Source organism: Prunus avium, chromosome 3 (assembly GCF_965620075.1).
Source record: "Prunus avium chromosome 3, drPruAviu1.hap1.1, whole genome shotgun sequence".
Classification (NCBI taxonomy): Eukaryota; Viridiplantae; Streptophyta; class Magnoliopsida; order Rosales; family Rosaceae; genus Prunus; species Prunus avium.
The window spans coordinates 40049471-40067688 of record NC_142286.1 but is presented as its reverse complement, the minus strand read 5'-3'; the positions used below and the strand labels follow the sequence as shown (position 1 = coordinate 40067688).

General features: G+C 39.7%; 5 protein-coding genes across 6 annotated transcripts; 1 reads left to right on the top strand and 4 right to left on the bottom strand.

Moving 5' to 3' along the window:
• The first annotated feature begins 2362 nt into the window (after nucleotides 1-2362).
• Nucleotides 2363-5034, top strand: PHB3 (prohibitin 3). Its single transcript, XM_021969349.2, has 2 exons — nucleotides 2363-3287; nucleotides 4804-5034. Exon 1 carries the CDS (start codon nucleotides 2449-2451, stop codon nucleotides 3283-3285), a length of 837 nt encoding a protein of 278 aa, XP_021825041.1. The 5' UTR covers nucleotides 2363-2448; the 3' UTR covers nucleotides 3286-3287; nucleotides 4804-5034.
• A 168-nt stretch (nucleotides 5035-5202) lies between these two features.
• Nucleotides 5203-8084, bottom strand: LOC110766088 (glyceraldehyde-3-phosphate dehydrogenase, cytosolic-like). The gene is made up of 10 exons (XM_088250467.1): nucleotides 7760-8084; nucleotides 7549-7649; nucleotides 7338-7453; nucleotides 6951-7197; nucleotides 6779-6839; nucleotides 6601-6698; nucleotides 6289-6431; nucleotides 6102-6185; nucleotides 5894-5983; nucleotides 5203-5698 (listed from the first exon to the last, which is right to left on the bottom strand). Exons 1-10 carry the CDS (start codon nucleotides 7785-7787, stop codon nucleotides 5653-5655), a joined length of 1014 nt encoding a protein of 337 aa, XP_088106593.1. The 5' UTR covers nucleotides 7788-8084; the 3' UTR covers nucleotides 5203-5652.
• Nucleotides 8085-8290: 206 nt separating this feature from the next.
• LOC110766089 (trihelix transcription factor GT-4) lies at nucleotides 8291-10744 on the bottom strand. The gene is made up of 5 exons (XM_021969350.2): nucleotides 9923-10744; nucleotides 9758-9796; nucleotides 9519-9650; nucleotides 8807-9034; nucleotides 8291-8703 (listed from the first exon to the last, which is right to left on the bottom strand). Exons 1-5 carry the CDS (start codon nucleotides 10665-10667, stop codon nucleotides 8492-8494), a joined length of 1356 nt encoding a protein of 451 aa, XP_021825042.2. The 5' UTR covers nucleotides 10668-10744; the 3' UTR covers nucleotides 8291-8491.
• Nucleotides 10745-11041: 297 nt separating this feature from the next.
• On the bottom strand, nucleotides 11042-13394 carry LOC110766090 (cytosolic Fe-S cluster assembly factor NBP35-like). Its single transcript, XM_021969351.2, has 3 exons — nucleotides 13050-13394; nucleotides 12815-12916; nucleotides 11042-12095 (listed from the first exon to the last, which is right to left on the bottom strand). The coding sequence occupies exons 1-3, from the start codon at nucleotides 13084-13086 to the stop codon at nucleotides 11164-11166; spliced, it is 1071 nt and encodes a 356-aa protein (XP_021825043.1). The 5' UTR covers nucleotides 13087-13394; the 3' UTR covers nucleotides 11042-11163.
• A 346-nt stretch (nucleotides 13395-13740) lies between these two features.
• Nucleotides 13741-17602, bottom strand: LOC110766093 (F-box protein SKIP14). Of its 2 annotated transcripts, XM_088250036.1 has the most exons (3): nucleotides 17194-17602; nucleotides 15811-16809; nucleotides 13741-14987 (listed from the first exon to the last, which is right to left on the bottom strand). In XM_088250036.1, exons 2-3 carry the CDS (start codon nucleotides 16717-16719, stop codon nucleotides 14439-14441), a joined length of 1458 nt encoding a protein of 485 aa, XP_088106162.1. In that variant the 5' UTR covers nucleotides 16720-16809; nucleotides 17194-17602; the 3' UTR covers nucleotides 13741-14438. The 2 variants fall into 2 exon arrangements, with proteins under 2 accessions (XP_088106162.1, XP_021825048.1); XM_021969356.2 differs by having other exon boundaries at nucleotides 15811-17602.
• Nucleotides 17603-18218: the final 616 nt, after the last annotated feature.

Genomic DNA, 18218 nt, shown 5'->3' with positions numbered 1-18218 from the left:
TTGGAAGATATAATAAAATGCTGATAGTCCATAAATTATCATTACTGGATTAAGCTTTGATTCAGACGTGGTACTTATTATTCTATGGTTAGTTATCTAATTAGCTAAGCCTACTTTATTTAGCCACCACAGTGGTCAAAGTTGACACTTTACCTGCACAATCCATCCACCTTCCTGTCCCATTCAAGTACTAAACAAAAGAAACCACTCATGTTTATGTTTTAACTCCAGAGTTTGATCAACTTCAAAAAAGAAAAAAACTGGTGTTGAACTTGAATCTTCATGAATTTACCAGGCAACAAAAATATCAGAACTTTCAGGAATTGATCAACTTCAACTTCTACTGCGATGGACGGTGGCTTACTCAATCCAACTTCTATTCTATGTGTTGACCCTGAAATGGTTCACTGCTGAAGCTGCATAAATTAATATTCCGTCGGTGCAATGCAAGCAAGCAACACGCAACTTTTGACGGTAATGATGCAATGCAATTTTTAGGTTTTAGACCATAAACAAAACCAATCATATTAATACTGTTCAACTTTGGGCCCGTTTGATAACCATATTAATAACCTCTTGATTATCTTCTTTTTTCTTTTATCTCCTGCGGTAGGGAATTATTACCATAGTTGGGATTGTTAATCAAACCGAAAGCAAGATGTTATTATATATAACAACCAACTAAGCAAAGATTACATGTAAGATTTGGGTGTGCAGTGCAGCAGCTCTGTTTGCCTGTTAGCTTGGCTCTTTACAAATTAGAAGCTTCAACTCTCAAACACAAGTAGTATCCCTATATTGTCTATATATATATATATACCAGTCTTACTGGAAGACACACACATATACAGAGCAGAGCTTTAAAAAAGCAAAAGATGCGCCATGTGCTTGGTGAGAAGCAGCTTTTAACTTTTGGAGTAGCTCAACATTCAAAAGCTATAAATATAGAGGGTGTGGGTTACTCACTTTAACAATAATTATTAATCTCCATGTGACATGTGACATGTCAAATTTCTGTTTTTCTTTTTCTTTTTCTCATCTGCTTATCCAGTCCAGTTCTTCCACCAGTCTCTTTCTTTGCTACTTTAAATCAGAGTCATCGTCGAAGCCTAATCTTCACATGGCCTTTTGCAGAACGAAAAGCTTGGAGCCTGCAGCCCAACAGCGACTGCCTAAGCTAAGCTGCCTGCAGCCTGCAGCCCCATTTCAGTGGATATTCACGCTCTAGAAAATGAACAAACTCATAGAGCCGGACCACCAGGCCACCATGCATTGCATACTTTTTCATACAAGAGAAGTTCTGCTTATTTCTGTAAACTACCGTCATGTCATGACAACACAAATTTCCTTGCCTGCCAAGTTGATATAATAACCCAAAGGAAAAAGGAGGAAAGCATCAACCTTTCCGTGAACCACTGGGATGTAGGATTGGGATAGAATGCGACCGACCCACCATTGTTAAGTTGGGTAAGGCCTAAGGTGGACACATAGTAGGACATTCGATGGTGCCTTCCATATCCATTCCACCAATCATGTATCATAGCAATCTCAAAAGTATATGGCCCCATCTGTTTAACATGTTATTCCAATTAAATACCCTTTTTTCCATTTTTCAGGCGTCATTTATGCTAGTTTATCAAGATAGTGAACTCGCCCTCTTACACCCAAGTTCGAGTTTCATTTCCTGTAGATTAACTTAATTTAGAATTGTTTAGATTATATATTTTTTTTAATCAAAGAAAGATAACTTCATTGAAACAATAATGTCATAATACAAAATGTAAAAACTGGATTTCAGTGATGCAACAAGTGTAGCCTCATTCAGATCCAAAAAAGAAGTTTGGCCTCATTAAAACATTGCCTTTAAAAACCCATAAATGAAGGAAAATCCAGTCAAGGAAAAAGAGTAACACAACATCACAACCAATATAAATCAAAATTAAAATTAAGAAAATAACTTGTCATTAGCCAAAGTATCAGAAAGCCACAAAGGACCATCCTCTAGCCAAACTTGAAAATCCTGAAACAGAAGCGCCTGCTTAGCCAATAAATAAGCAACCTGATTACACTCCTGATGAGCACATTAACAAGAAATACGAGCAAAAAGATTAAAAAGTTTAATTTCAACAAACTTTTTTTTTTACTGTTCCATCTATTTAATAACCGCAAGATCTTTTATATCATAAAAGTTTACTTTTCATTTTTCAGGCCCAAGGTATTAAGCATGTCCGGCCCAAATACTATTCTCCGGCACAAATGAGTTGATGGGTTTAGGCCCGTTACCCAAACAAAAGAATTGTGTGAAGCCCCAGCCCAATTTGGAATATCTTTCTGTCCAAGTTGTTAGGGTTTAATAACAAAAGCCACATAAACCCTACTCTCCCTCTTCTCACTCCAGAAACCCATTTTCCTCCTACTCTCCGAAATCATCATCGTCATCATCTCAAGATGGGAAGCAACCAAGCTGCCGTGTCCTTCCTCACCAACCTCGCTCGTGCCGCCTTCGGGCTCGGTGCCGGCGCCACCATCGTCAACTCCGCGCTCTACACCGTCGACGGTGGTCAGCGCGCCGTTCTCTTCGACCGTTTCCGTGGAGTCATCGACGACACCGTCGGCGAGGGGACCCATTTTCTGATCCCGTGGCTCCAGAAGCCCTACATCTTCGACATCCGTACCCGGCCCCACACCTTCTCTTCGGTCTCCGGCACCAAGGATCTGCAGATGGTGAACCTCACCCTCAGGGTCCTCTCGCGTCCCGAGGTATCCCGCCTCCCTGAGATCTTCAAAACCCTAGGGCTCGAGTACGACGAGAAGGTCCTCCCCTCCATCGGAAACGAGGTGCTGAAGGCCGTCGTAGCCCAATTCAACGCCGATCAGCTTCTGACGGAGCGTCCTCACGTGTCGGCTCTGGTGCGTGAGAGCTTGATCCGCCGTGCTAAGGACTTCAACATCGTGCTGGATGACGTGGCGATTACGCACTTGTCGTACGGGATGGAGTTCTCGCGCGCCGTTGAGCAGAAGCAGGTGGCCCAGCAGGAGGCGGAGCGCTCCAAGTTTGTGGTGGCGAAGACGGAGCAGGAGAGGCGCGCCGCGATTATTCGGGCCCAGGGTGAGAGCGAGGCTGCGAAGCTCATCTCTGATGCGACTGCGTCTGCGGGTCTGGGACTGATCGAGCTTAGAAGGATCGAGGCCTCCAGGGAGGTTGCTGCCACGCTTGCCAGGTCGCCCAATGTGTCTTACCTGCCTGGTGGGAAGAACATGCTCTTTGCTCTCAACCCTCGTTGATGGTAAATTTTCATTTCACTTCTTCTGTTGTCTTTGATTTGCTTTCTTTGTTTTTCATTTACTGTTACATTGTCCTTATAAGAGCGTTTATGAGTTATATTTATTTGGTAATTGATTGGTATTACTGGGATCATATGTTAATGTATGTATGTATTTACAACTGACAATTAAACCAATCTAGACAAACAAGACAATCCCCTGTTTGCGAAGTGATTAAACATAATAACTATTAGAAAAAATAGTGCTCATTAGCTTTGTAAGAGTTCAGGTTTTTTGCACTAAGCGAGGTAGCTCATCAAGTATGCAAGGTTACAAGCTCAAGCTACTCAGGTTTATCATTATTCTAAACTTCGGAATAGTTTTTTTGATTGCCTTTTGTTTTGAACTTCAAGGGAGTCTGAAAAATTGAGTTGTGATACTGCTTGAATGATAGCGTGTTAGCCACAGAGGGGGAAGCTGCATAGTGTTATGCTTCTTACCATTGTTGTGACAAGATAAATACTGTACGTTTTTTGTTTTATTACAATGTAGGTCCTCGGCACCACTCCATTTAAAAGTTGCATGCCAACTTTCATAAACTGTGACCGTTTACAGTTGTTTAAATCTGGAGTTCTTACATTTTTTTTATCTGGACCTTTTACATTTCTTTAATGTACTTGAATTTGTTGTTTACCCCTTGTTCATGTATCGTTATGACATTGCTGAAGAGCTTGTCGTAGAAAAAACTTGTTCAAACTTTCTTAAATTTAGACCTGGAATTTCATAACTCTGATGTGCATGAATGTGATTTGCATGAATGTGATTTGCAGTTAGTATGGTTCTTTTTTCTATAGTACATTCTTCGGTCCTAAGATTTTCTATGATAAATTAGATTGGTTGCTGATACCTTTGGCCTCTTCCTTTTCTCTCTGTCAAACCTAGCAGTGCACGATATATATGAGAGATTATAAGGAACGTGACCTACTTGCTAGTAACAATTAAGGAATTCAGCGAGGTTTCTTTTAACAAATTTCGATGGAACAAGTGTTGATTCCTTTGTGTGACTGGTAGTTCAGCTTCACATTGCCAATTTGTTTTTGGTTTTAGGTACACTTCTCTTGCATCTAGTATCTAGTCAACCTAAGTTTAAGATGGATGAGGGACATATTGAAGAAATCGGAAAGCTAAGAGTGATTTAATATATAGCATAGCTAACAGCGTGCTCTTTTAACTTGGGTTCTGAACAAAAGGCAGGAGAAGTATGAATTAGGTTCACTCACGCATCTTTCCACCTCTTAATGTATCATGATGCAATAATCAAATCGATTTGGAATTCTTTCAATGCTTTTGTAGTATTTCAATTTTGTGTGTGTGTGGAAAGATGGTGGATGTGGATGTTCATTTGGAGTCCGTATCCGAATACCTCTTCTCAGTCACTGAACTTGGTCCTATCTTTTCAGAATTGCAATTATATCATGAAAGCCTCTGAAGATTTGATAAGCAATTGTAAATTGTAACTTTTACATGTTCAATTTGCAGGGTTCCAAGATGTGGCATAACAAGAAGACCGGATCGTGAATACACTGAAGTTCAGAGTGGTTTATTTCTAGAGTTTTTGGTTTTTTCTTGGAACATAGGTTATCTGAAACTTGTTAAGAATGAAGGCTATGGTTTTAGGAAAGTGCTCTGGTTGTTGCGTTTATAAATGCATTCTGACTAAATTCACCGCATGTTAGTACTTGAGTATAAATTTGAGCACTTGTGTTAATATGTTGCTGGGCCTGTTGTGTTTACTGAATCTTCCATTCTTTTGCTTTTGTATTCGTGAATGTTCCCAAGGCAATAAGGCTAAGAGAGGAGATTGACATAATCATCTACCTATTTTATTTGGGAGCTAATTTCCTGTATTTTTTAAATCAAGTCCTTTGGGTTTGGAATATACTCTCCGGATCGAAAGCAAGGAGAGACAGAAGGATTGTCTCTTTTGATTTCTCTTCCCCAAAAAAACAAAAAGATGTTATTTTTTATTTTATTGTAAAGAGGCATATCAAGTTAGAATTAGATTCATGCCAATGCCATTACTGATCTGATCCCTCATGAACAATCCCATACAATCAAAGCAATGATCCAAATCTAACCAAAGCTTCTATCACACTCCGGAACCAAAGTACTACAAAACTCATATCACTGGTAAAGCTTGATTATTCCCCAAAAAAGGAAAAAGAAAAAGAAAACCCTTTAAACCGTACTAATCACAAACTAGCTGCGTGATGTTCATAAATTAATAATTTGAAAATAAATAAATAAATAAATTAGCTGCCTGATGTGCCCGAGAAATTGAAGCTCTGACTCCACAGTCCACATCATGATTCATGATCCTAGGATCGCTTATTTAACAGAGGCAATGTGACAGATCAAGTCAATAACTCGTGAGCTGCAACAAACGTCACGTCACGTCGTTAATAAGAGAAGTGTGGATGGAAAATCTTGCTTTCAGAATACAATTAAAATTTGGAGTATGACAAAGCAATATAAACAGACATTTCTGTTCTTTCCGCCACAATTATGTAAAATAAAACGGAGCACCATAATAAAAACAAACAAGTAAATAAAGAAATTGTGGATCTACCTGTAACCCCATTCGTTGTCATACCAAGACACAAGCTTCACAAAGTTGTCATTCAAAGAAATTCCAGCCTTGGCATCGAAAATGCTCGACCTGCAACATATATATACATATACACACGCAGTCCAGGCAGGCACATAACCACAACATATTCTTAAAGAGTGAGACGGGGACAGAGACAGAGCAAAAGAAGGTGAGTCAAAATGGTCACCTGTTGTCACCCACAAAGTCAGTCGACACAACATCCTCGTCCGTGTATCCAAGGATTCCCTTCAGGCTGCCCTCAGATTCTTTCCTACAATAATATACAACAACAACAACAACAACAACAACAAAAAGAAAAGGAAATTTAGATGAGCAGTTTGAAATCATAGGGAATGAATGTTTCTGGTCCTTACTTGATGGCATCTTTAATCTCATCATAAGTGGCCTTCTTCTCAAGTCTCACGGTGAGATCAACCACCGAAACATCAACAGTGGGAACACGGAACGCCATTCCTGTCAACTTCCCATTCAGTGCAGGCAGCACTTTACCAACAGCCTACAAAAAACAACACTTATTTCTTCTTTCAGTATTTCCAAAATATATCAAACACCTTAACAAATGCATATATCATGGTTAAGCAACAAAGCCTTCAAGTATCATATATATCATGCGTATGAACTGTGATCATATATAGATGCATTGCAAGGCATTCAATCAATAATACCTTGGCAGCTCCAGTACTGCTGGGAATGATGTTGGTGGCTGCAGCTCTACCACCTCTCCAGTCTTTCATTGATGGTCCATCAACAGTCTTTTGAGTGGCTGCATTACATTGAAACACCAGTCAATGACAATGGACCATACATACATTCGAATATACATATATACGCATATACACGCACCAGTAATAGAATGGACGGTAGTCATAAGACCCTCCACAATACCAAATTTGTCATGAACAACCTGTCCAGATGTATATATATATATATATTAATTCAAGAAACATGAGAGAGCTCTCCAAATTAATTAATTAGTCATTAGAAGAAAATAAGACCAATAATTGAAACTAACTACCTTTGCCAATGGAGCAAGACAGTTGGTGGTGCAGCTGGCATTGGAAACAATGTTAAGATCTGGGGTGTAGTCCTTCTCATTGACACCCACAACAAACATGGGAGCATCCTTACTGGGGGCAGAAATCACAACCTTCTTTACACCACCCTTTAAGTGGAGAGAAGCTTTCTCCTTATCAGTGAACACTCCGGTGGACTCAACCACAAATTCAGCACCAGCCTCGCCCCACGGAATCCCTTCGGGCTCCCTAGTCGAAATGAATGGACAATCCAATTGGAATTTCAGTCTAGCTAGTTTAGGTCTGACTAACTAATTGATTAATTACACACAAGAAAGGGTGTTGGTGTTGGTAGAACCAGGTAATAATGAAGTATATAAGCATATTACCTAGAAGCAAAAACTCTGACAGGCTTGTCACCAAAGAGAAGGGTCTTATCATCCTTAGCCTTAAGCTCGTGGTGCTTCCATTGCCCGTGAACACTGTCGTACTTGAACATGTAGCTCTGCAGAGATATTTACAATTAACACAATCTCATAGGCGCAAACCATCACCATGCATACAGGATGCAGAATGAACAACATAAAAGATATACATTACCATGTATTCAATGTTGATGAAAGGGTCGTTGACAGCGACAAGTTCAACGTCGTCTCTCTGCAGAGCAACTCTGGCAACCAAGCGGCCAATCCTTCCGAATCCTTCACCCACATAACACCAAATCAAGACCATTTGGAAAATGCCAATCTGTGCGTTGGTGATCATATAAATAAACAGTAAAGTAAACAAACCACAATAAATGCAAGAATACCATTGATGCCAATCTTGATCTTGGCCATGATGTTTAGTGGAGTGTTTTCTTCTTCTTTTAAACCCAGAGAGAGAGAGAGAGAGAGAGAGAGAGAGAGAGGGCTTGTGATTGTGAACAAGGGAGAGTGTGAGAGTGTGAGTGCTATTTATATAATTATATGCATGTGAGGTGGAGTTACGACCTGAAATCCCCATAAGAAAAAAGAACTAGTGTCCGCGCATTTGTCGAAGCTGGAAACCAGTGATGATTTGGACGGTGTTGTTGACTATTGAGGTGGCCTCGTTGCCCTTCTTTTCGAGAAAAATGACCAACCGGAGCAGAATTGGTAAAAAGTTGTTTCACTCACAGATTTGCAAACCGTAAGGTGAGAAATGAATTAATAAGTTTTGGGTCCTTTCGAGCGTTATAGAAAGAAGCAATTTTCTTTTTCTTTTAAATAGTATGTACCACCGGCACACAATTGAAGAAATATTTCCTTGTAAGTATTCATAGCTTTTGAAATTTGGATTAGAAATCAGATTACATAGCAGGTACAAAACTGGAAACATCCCTTTACATGTACAAGTTACATCTTTACAGTGTTAATTCAATTGGCTGGCACTTGGCACTTACAACATGGATTAACACCACCAGCCATAGAGCGGTGAATGACTAGCTGGGCAAAAGAAAAAAAGAAAAGAAAGAAGAAATTTCCACCTTTAGGAGCTGGATGAAAAGCTAAACACAATTTTTTTAGTCCCCAAGAAGTCTCACCCCCTGGTACATTGCACCGGATTGTAGCTCATCTAAAGTATCAATGCGTCTATAGCCACTCAACTCTCGTAAACCCATCAAGCCACGCCGTGCAAGAAAATCACGAAAATCATCTTCAGTGTACAATGTTATTTCTTCCGTACGAACTATACGGTCAGAGTCATCATAGAGGCAAAGCTTTATGGTAATTCCTGCCACAAGAAGAATAAGGCTACTTATTATAATCCAGCAAACCACCTTCCAGTTCCATATAATATAGAAAAACTTTTGCTTATTACTCCAGGAATGCAATACCTTCATCGAGGTGAAGAGTGTAATTGCCCAAAGGCATGTCCCTATCGAGACTCCGGACAACCTGATCTTCATCCTCCAACCAAAATGCCCGCTTAGTTCTTATTCTGAACGCAGACTTGATTGCCTCCTTAATCGCATCAGCAGTTCCATCAATACCAATCCTTCTGGTGTATTCCCCCAACTTGACAGTTATAATCTTTCCACAATAAGAAGAGTGGCCCTCCCCTCCTGCCATTGAAAGATAACATGCTTCAGGCATTTAACTTTGAAACTTTTACAAGATGCATATATCAGTCTCGGGTCATGCTTAGACTCTTGGTTTTATCCACACATGATTCCAAGCCTCAACAAAGGAGGTGTGCGGTTAAAAGGCAAGGTAAAGCTTACAGTGGAAGTGTCATGCAAGCGATTGATAGTGAGACAGAGAGAGATTGAAGCTCTTCTAAAGAGGACAGGACAAAAATCTTCCTCAACTAAACTCAGAATGCAGCATATGCTAGAAAGGCACCAAAGCTAAGCAATGTAGTGTGATTGTTAGGTCATGAAAATTACTTTTCTTGAGGAAAGCTGTTTAATTTAGATGAAAGGTTACAGGTCTAGACACATTTCCACAGCCAATTGAAGTATTGTTTCAACAAGAATTACCAATATTCTTTTAAATTGAAAGGGAGAACTTTTTGCACTGCCATTCTAGTTGTGAAAGAAAGCTCACCATTTCCAGGACCCTCTCTCCAATTCCAAGGAGGAACTCCACTAACTGCAACTGTATCGGCTGCAGTAATAGCAAGAGGGTCGCCATCATGATCCAACTGCCTTTCCAAATTGAGTGCTGATCGGTCAGTAGCTATAAACAAAGAGAAATTAAGAAGCTTTTTTTAATTTTTCTTTTATAACAAATTACAATCAAATTGCAAATTGAAAGACAAGACATGCAAGCAAAGGAATGTATACCTTCCATAGGTCCAAATGGAATGCCTGAATCTTCAAGACCTGTACTTTTTTCAATTTATAGAGTAAATAAACAAATTTAGAAAAAGGGTAAGCATAATAATAGTAAAAATTTGAAATGTTGAATAGGGTAAGTTTCAGTCAGTCTCAGCTCTCATAAATTCTCACCCTTGTCACAGAAGCGAACAAAAGATTCGAGCTTGGGAGGAGTGGGGCTCTTGTAAGCAGCGGCGGAAGCAGCAGCAGCATCAGTAGAAGCAGCGTTGTGGTTGTTGTTGGTTCTATCTCTGAGCAAGTCCTGGAGGTCCTCGTAATACGACATCTTGGCCGAGCGACTGCCGACTTTGACTTGGTGACGAGCCTTCTTGAACTCCTTGAGCAAGTTCCTCCACTTGTCCGTACACATGGTGGGGGAGCGGTCGAAGCCCTTTTCTCTCATCTTGGCTGAGATCTGGTCCCAGAGGTGCCTGTTGGACTTGGACGTGTTGAAAAGCCCGTCCACCTCTCTCCTAAACCCTATCAGGCTTCGCGTTTCTTCTTGGACCCACGTTTCGGCCCGTTTCTTTGGGGCTCCTGGTCCTCCTCCTCCTCCTCCTGCTGCTCTGCTGCCAATACTATTACTAGTAGCAGCACACAATTCTTGCTCTTCACCTTCTCCTCCGCTGCTGTTGTTCTCCCCAATCCCCACGATCATCTGATGCATCTGCTGCTGGTGCTGGCTTTCGCTTTGGTTCTGATGATGATGATGAGGTGGCGCGCTCCCATTCGCCACCACCACCTCCATCATCATCTCTCTCTCCGATTCTTCTTCTCCTCCTAGTCCTCCTCCCTTGTACAAGTCAACCGGTCGGGCCTTCTCCGAGAGGTACATGTCTAGGCAAAGTGTGAAGGTTGTAGCAAAGTGGATTGGCATCTGGGTGTAGCTGATAATTGCAGAGCCTAAAGAGAAGAAGAGGAAAAGACAAAAGAGGGCCTGTGCAAATGGGAAGCGCTCGTGTGTTTCCTTTGGACGCGTATGTTCTTTTTTATCAGCAGATGATCTCAGCCGCCCAACTTTCGCAAGCATTATTTTTATTTTTTATTTTTTCCGGGAGGAGATTTGAACTCTCGTATAAACTCTAGTGTGACGTTGCCTTAGTCAATTGGCCTAATCTACCTCAATGAAGTTTTTTTTTGTCTTTTTCTTGTCGAGAATTAGAATGTTAGTCAAACATCAATACTTTTACGAGTATTCATGGTCAAGAAAATTGTGTTATTACACAAAATAAATTAAAAAGAACACAAATATAATTTTTATGCAAATTACATATAACATAAAGACAATTCACATGCCAAAAAACATATATTCCACACAACCATTAAAGTGTTGAGGTAAAAAATGAACAAAATCTTGATCTGAAAACCATCACTTATGCATTGTTGTCTACCGACATTCTAGATAATCCCTGATTTTCCATCATTTTATCTATGATTTTCTTCAGTGCAGGTGCACTCACCGCACACTTCTGATCAACAAAACAAGATCTACCTTCTTCAGCTGCCTTGCAAAGCTGGGGGTCCAATGGTACCTTCCCCAGAAAAGGTACCCCCATTTCCCTGCACATTCTTTCAGCTCCACCACGGCTACTATCAAACACTTCAGTGCAAGCGATTATGCTTAGAAATTCCGGCGCTCTCTCTTTCAGATGCTCCCTTGCCCATTCTGTGACGTCTATTTGCTCACCGGCCTCTGTCATCCTCAAAAATTTGAAATCCATCACTGGCTGGCACAAGCCACTCATATTCTCAACAATCCCTAGGACCTGAACTCCAACTTTCTTGCAGAAACTTACTTCTTTCCGAACATCAATCAGGGAGACCTGTTGTGGAGTGGTGACTATGATTGCACCGTCTATTGAACCAGCATCGAGGTATTGAACAATTGCAATGTGCTCATCTGAGGTCCCAGGAGGAGCATCAACTACTAGAAAATCAAGCTCACCCCAATAAACATCCTTCAAGAATTGCTTAATGAGCGCATTTTTGCGTGGCCCCCTCCATATAACAGCGTCATCAGGTTCTGGAAGCATGAATCCAATTGACATGACCCCAAGGTTGGATTCAATATATACAGGAGACCAGCCAAGGTTGCTCTGGTGGATTTCTTGGCCTTCTAGGCCAAGCATCTTTGGGATGCTCGGGCCACAAATGTCAATGTCAAGAAGACCCACCTGAAAGTCCATAGCTGCTAGTGCAAATGCAAGTTGGGCGGAGAATGTGCTCTTGCCAACTCCACCTTTTCCTGATAAAACCAGTATCTTATGCTTTACAGCGGCCATCCTTTCTGCAATTGCAACCACGTCTGTACAAAAACAATATACAAATCATGAATACAAAAGCACATCATCCTTAAGTCATATAAGATAGTTTTGCATGGAGGAAAAAGAATTCCTACATGGAATTAAAACTTGCGCAGTTGCACAAATGAAGAAAATCACAGAGGGGTTACTGAAATTGTATGCTTGGATGCCTTGTAACAATACCTAATGAAACTTTGAAACACAGCTTAGCTACTGATAAATGTAAGTTGTAACGCCTTGTAGTCTCTATTTTTTTTTTTCTTTTTTGATTTTGTAGATTATCTCCCTTCCCACAACAACACCATCAAAGATATAACAAGGTATAAGCCACATAATTATAAAATTAAGTTTGGATTTCGGAGGCAGCACATAAAATATAAGAAGAAACAAACCTGAGATTATTTTGATACATATAAAGTGTTTTAATTCATAGCTCCAACGAAATGCCAGATATTAACTGCGGTCAAATGAAAAAACTATGTTATTATTCAGATGTGGTGTGGCAACATAACTAGGGCCAACTTATTCATAATTGATCAGAATCACCAACTTCATGAAGTTCACATAAAAGCATCTACTTTGGCTTGTTCATCTAAATGCTAGTCATAGTTGAATCACTCAGCGCAGCCCAAAATAAAGAATTTACAAATATCACCGGCCAAAATTAACCAAAAAACAATTCAAAGTTTGCAGCTTTAGCAGTAAAAGAGAGAAAGGAAACCTGGGTCAGGGCCCTTTGGAGCAGTAGCACAAATTTGTTGATTCGGGCATCCTTCGCACGCATCAGATTTTCCAGCAGAATCGGATTGAGGACCCGGGCAATCTGAGCAAAAGGTACAGTTTAAAAAATAATAATAATAATAATAATAATTCCAAGAGATGAAGAAGAAATTAAGACAGCCTAACTGAAAAAAACCCAGCAACTTTGAGAACTGAGATTATGAAGAAAGCCTTACGTTCATTGGCGTTTTCGGGAATTTCACCGTTCTCCATGACGATTAGGAGTTTTAACTTTTCCTCTCAAGTCTTGGCTTGGCTTTCCTGTAAATGTGACGAGGCAGAAGAAAAAAGAAAGGAAAAAGGAAGACGAAGAAAAATCAAAGGATGAAGGAGAAAAAAGGAAGACGAAAGCAAAAAGCGAAGAAGGAGAAGATTAAGAAGTTGGCGTCGGACTGAAGAGGAGGACAGGACGCTGGTCAGAGGGAGACAGACGTGAAGAGGTATGGGCTGGGTCGACAGTCATGGAATGGGCTAGGTAGGTAGGTAGGGTTTATCAGTATTATGCAGCCCACAATGCCTCTTTAATCTTTATCCAACCGCTCCATGTTGAAACATATATTTATACTTATACTTAAATAAGAAATTAATATTAAGGATTGGTTGGTAATGGGTTTCTTTTAGATAAAAGATATCTAATTGAATAAATTAATAACTAAAAAATTTAACTAAACCAAACCAAACTCAACTGTTGATATAGTACGATATCAACTGTTGATATAGTACGATATCAACTGTTGATTTGGAAGAGTTGGACTTTTTTATGGACCGACGGTATTGTTCGGTTTGCTCCTTGGCAAACACTTGTTGCTGACATATATATAGATGCAAGGAAAGAAAAAAAAGAAAAAAAACAATAGATAGCAACACTGAAAAAAAACAAAATTGGTTTATATTTTTTAAATGGAATACAACTTATTTATTTACTATTTTGCTTAAAAACAAGATTCCACAAACTTGGTATATAATATAACAAACAGATCAGTGCTCCAACAGCTCTCCCATAACTTTCTGCTTCACCCCCATAAATGGCTGCTGCTCTTCTTCTGCACCCAAAAATACTTAACTCGACTTTGATGATGATTTCCCCACTTCCATTAACAATCAACTGCTCCACTTCCCCCACTAAATTTTCTTCATTGCCCTTTGGTCCTTGGGGTTGGTAAGTCTCCCTCCAGGACAGGAACCACTTTGGCATGAGCTAACTAAACATGTTCAAGCCAAACTTCTCAACCTCTGATATATTTTCCCTCTCCTTTCTTTTTTACTTTTCCCTATTTCAATCAACCTTTCTGTTGTAACCTCCTCTCATCTCTCTATTCTTCCCTCCTTTTTTTCTGTTTTTTTTTTCTTTTCCTTTTTTCCTTTTTTTTTTTTTTTCATTTTCCTTTTCCTTCCTCCGGAGATTATCTCCAGCTTCACAAGCTGCAAGTTCCTCATGGTAATACAACTCCTTACTGTAGCAACCAAGCATGCATTAAATAGCTTGTGCCCATTTCTGAACAGCCAACCACCCTTGTAGATTCTAATCCACAACCAACAGCAAACGAATATGCAATGTCTTTCCATTAGCCAATAAGGCAAAATTGATACCTGTTCTCCCGACAAAAAAAGGCACACTTGGGAGCACCCTTTTCTCCATGCCTACATTTGAGTATTTTCTTCATACAAACCACACAAAGCAAGTCTAGACAAAATGTCTCCTCATAATCAGTGTCTTGAAGGCAGCACCCACAACTAATACAGCGAGCTATGCAAAGCATGCAAGCCCTGCACATCTGATCAGCACGATGTTTCCCTTGGCAACTCTTTGCTGGGCAATCATAAACTAAACTTAGTTTCTGGCACCTGGGGCACGCTTCAATGTCGATGGCACAATCATCATCACAAGAAAGATGTGACAGCCCACCATGAAAAAACCTAGGTTTTGGTGCTCTAAACTGAACGCGGTTATCTGCACCAAGCAATAATTTCAACTCTTCAAACTGCATCTCTGTTATACCAGAGAGACCACCAATTCTTAACTGCTTTATTCCAGGTTTGCCTGCTGACTTCAAGGTCCATAAGTTTGACAAGATGTCCTCAACACTTATTTTAAGACATCCTGGAACACCTAACTGCACAGGGAAAAAGGTGCACATTCATATTAGAAAGAACTTAAACTACATAGAAAGCAAGGTATAATGAATACCTATAAACTTCACACATTTAGCTTGATGATACGAAGAGGCAAAATACCCTTAAAGAGCACTACCAGTTTACACGATAAAGACTACGCTGACTTTCAATATCAGTTAACTAATCAATAAGCAAAATCTACAACGAAACACTGAATACATGTTCAGCATCAAGAGCTGCATCAATTGTCAAATTTATTGATATTAATACAAAGGAGATTTAAAAAAATCAATCAAAAACTTATTCACTCCATTGTTCTTGACATTGTATTAGACATGACAACACACATTGGCATATAACCAAAGGTGTTCCCCAATTTTTTTTATAAAAAAAACACGACAGGAATGATAGTCTTCAACCTACTTGCTATAAACGACACGAGTTCATCTCAACAGGCATGTGTAAGAACAGCAAGATACAATAACTTCACCAAGTTTTATAGCCCCATGTTTGATAACTGATGGCGAACGAGATTTTCGCTTTTACTTTCAATAGGAGGCACACGAAATGTTTTTCATAGAAAACATATATGAAATTGTAGTTATTTGTGGCTTATGGAAAAAAGCCCCTATATGAAAGTAGCCTCAGGGGTCAAACGTAACTTCAGAACATTATATTCTAAGAGAAAGCCGCATAAGAATATCTCTTTCAAAAATTATTGTCACTGAAAATTGGAGAGATACACTGATATACAAAATCATAAACAGGAAACAGACGTGTTCGGTTCAGGAATATAGAAAATACAAAGTTTCAAATACTCACCTTTGTCAGCTTTGGGTTGCTGTCAAACACACGCTGCAGCCCAGAGTCAGTGATATGGACACAATGCACTAGAGTCAAGGCTTGAAGAGTGCCTTGAGCCCTGTCAGTTAACTTTATAAGAACATCATCAGTGATGATCTCATTCAACGGCCAATCAATGACAATACTCCTCCATATAAGAGGGTCACTTCTAACTGAATCACGAAAAGACCTACAAACCTTTTCAACTGAAAGAAGGTCCTTAACACCAAGAAAACTCAATGCATAGAACATAGCATCATGTGGAGCACTCCCCTCACTTTTAGGATGCATAATGCTACAACCTTGTATTTCCTCAGTTTCAACTTGCAGTTCCTTAGCTCCATCACAAAAATCCAAGTTCCCCACATCGCTAAAACTCAGAAACTCCTCCACATTGCCATCCAACACAAAACCTCCATCATTGATCCCATACCCATCAAAGCTATCATATGGAATTGATATTCCATCAAATCTCAGGTCACAAACTTCCGGCTGAAACATCACAGCACTATTCCAAGCCCAATTGAAACCTGCCAATAATCCACCATCAATTGCTTCATGCAACCCAGAGCCATAAGATTCGTGTTCCTTTTCAAAACCTTGAAGCCAACCCGTGATAGCAGTAAAAGTAGACCTTATCCCCATTCCAAAAGGATCAACAGGCAACCGATCCACAATATCATCAGCAGAATGGTCACAATAGCCACCCAATTCAGTCCCCCAATGGGTATTCTTCAAATCCAAATTGAAACCCCAAGAACTTGACGAATCATCACAAACACCATCCAAATTATTTTCTTTGTATTGATCCATCACATACCCATTAGAGTACCAAACAGAAGAAGGATACGTAGGCAAGATTGAGCCACGAGAGAGATTCAAAGCCATCGTTTGGAGCTAAGAGATAGAAATAGAACGCGAGCTTGATGGTACCAAGAAACCTCGATTTTCTGGCAGACGAGAAATCAAGAGAGCCGACTAGGAAAGATTGAAATATAAAAGCAAGTCAAGAATACAAGGAAAACATTCCATTCCAGGAGGCAAAAAATTATAAAGAAAACAAAAGGCACCTGAAATTCTACAAGAGGTTCCTGTATTGAAGGGAAGAAAAAGAACCCAACTTTCTAATAGGTTGATTCTCAAAGAAAAAGAAAAAAGTTCATAATTTGGTAAAAGTACCAAACAAGCTAAATTCAAAGCAACGCTGTTTTCAGGATAAGGAAAGATTGGTGTTAGAGAAACCCTAATCGAAATAGATTTATTATGTGGGTAGGTTAAGCGAAAGAGACGAGGAAAGGAAAATAAGATAAACAAAAAGATTGAAACGGATTTGGAGAATAAAAAAGAGAAGCTTGAAATTACCGAATCTGATGCTGCAGAGAAAAGCAGAGGTTAATTTGACCCAACCATCCAAGTAACCGACCAACCAACGAACCAACGCAATGCAGAGAGAGAGAGTGATAGAGGAGGAAAAGAAAACCAAAGAGGTGAAGAAAAGGGGAGGGAGGAAACAGAAATTGGAAGGTGAGAAAACAGAGCGTGCGTGCCAAAATTAAGGGCGCACAGAGAGTGAGAGCAGGGAAGGTTGGGAAAAGGACGCGTGGACAGAGAGGGAGAGACTGGTGGCGGGTAACGTCTTCCTGGATGGATATTCCTGGTCCTTTAACCTCTTTCTTTACCAACACCAACAACGACTCCCTCTTGTCTTCTCCTCTTTACGCGGAGACAATTTCAGATTCCTTGCTTCCTTGCTTTCTCTCTCACCCCTTGAGCCTTTTGATTTTGAATTTTTGTTTTTAAACTAAGGCTTTGACTTATTTACCACTCCACAAAATAAAATTTTATTTCCTTAATTAAACTCGATGATTTTGTTGGATTTCCCTTCATTAATTAAAGCACTACCACGACTAGGAATTTTGTAATTTATGTTTTCCTCTTATTCAAAGAAAACCACAACAATAACTCCAATACGACAAAAAACACTCTTTCACGAGAAAATGTTCAACATAGCCATTTGTGAAAGAAGTCTTGGATTGGAGAAGAACTTGAATATAACAAGGATAATATTATTTTGTTATCTCTAACTAATTATGTTTCATTATGTGAATAAGTTATCACACTTGATAGAATATGATTAGTTGACGATAGTAAAACAATGTCATCCTCGTAACATAAAAATTCTCTCTTTGGATAAGGATAGGGATCTCTCTCGCGTGAAAGTCCCCATCCCACCGTGAGATAGCTGCCACCTCACCCAAGACTTTCTCCTCTCGTACAAAGCTTCTTTTTCTCCTCTTTACTAAAAGGAAAGTTTCAAACTTGAAAGAAAGGAATCTCATTACCATGGTTAATGAGGTCAATAAGGGAGGACCTGCCAAATCCAATTT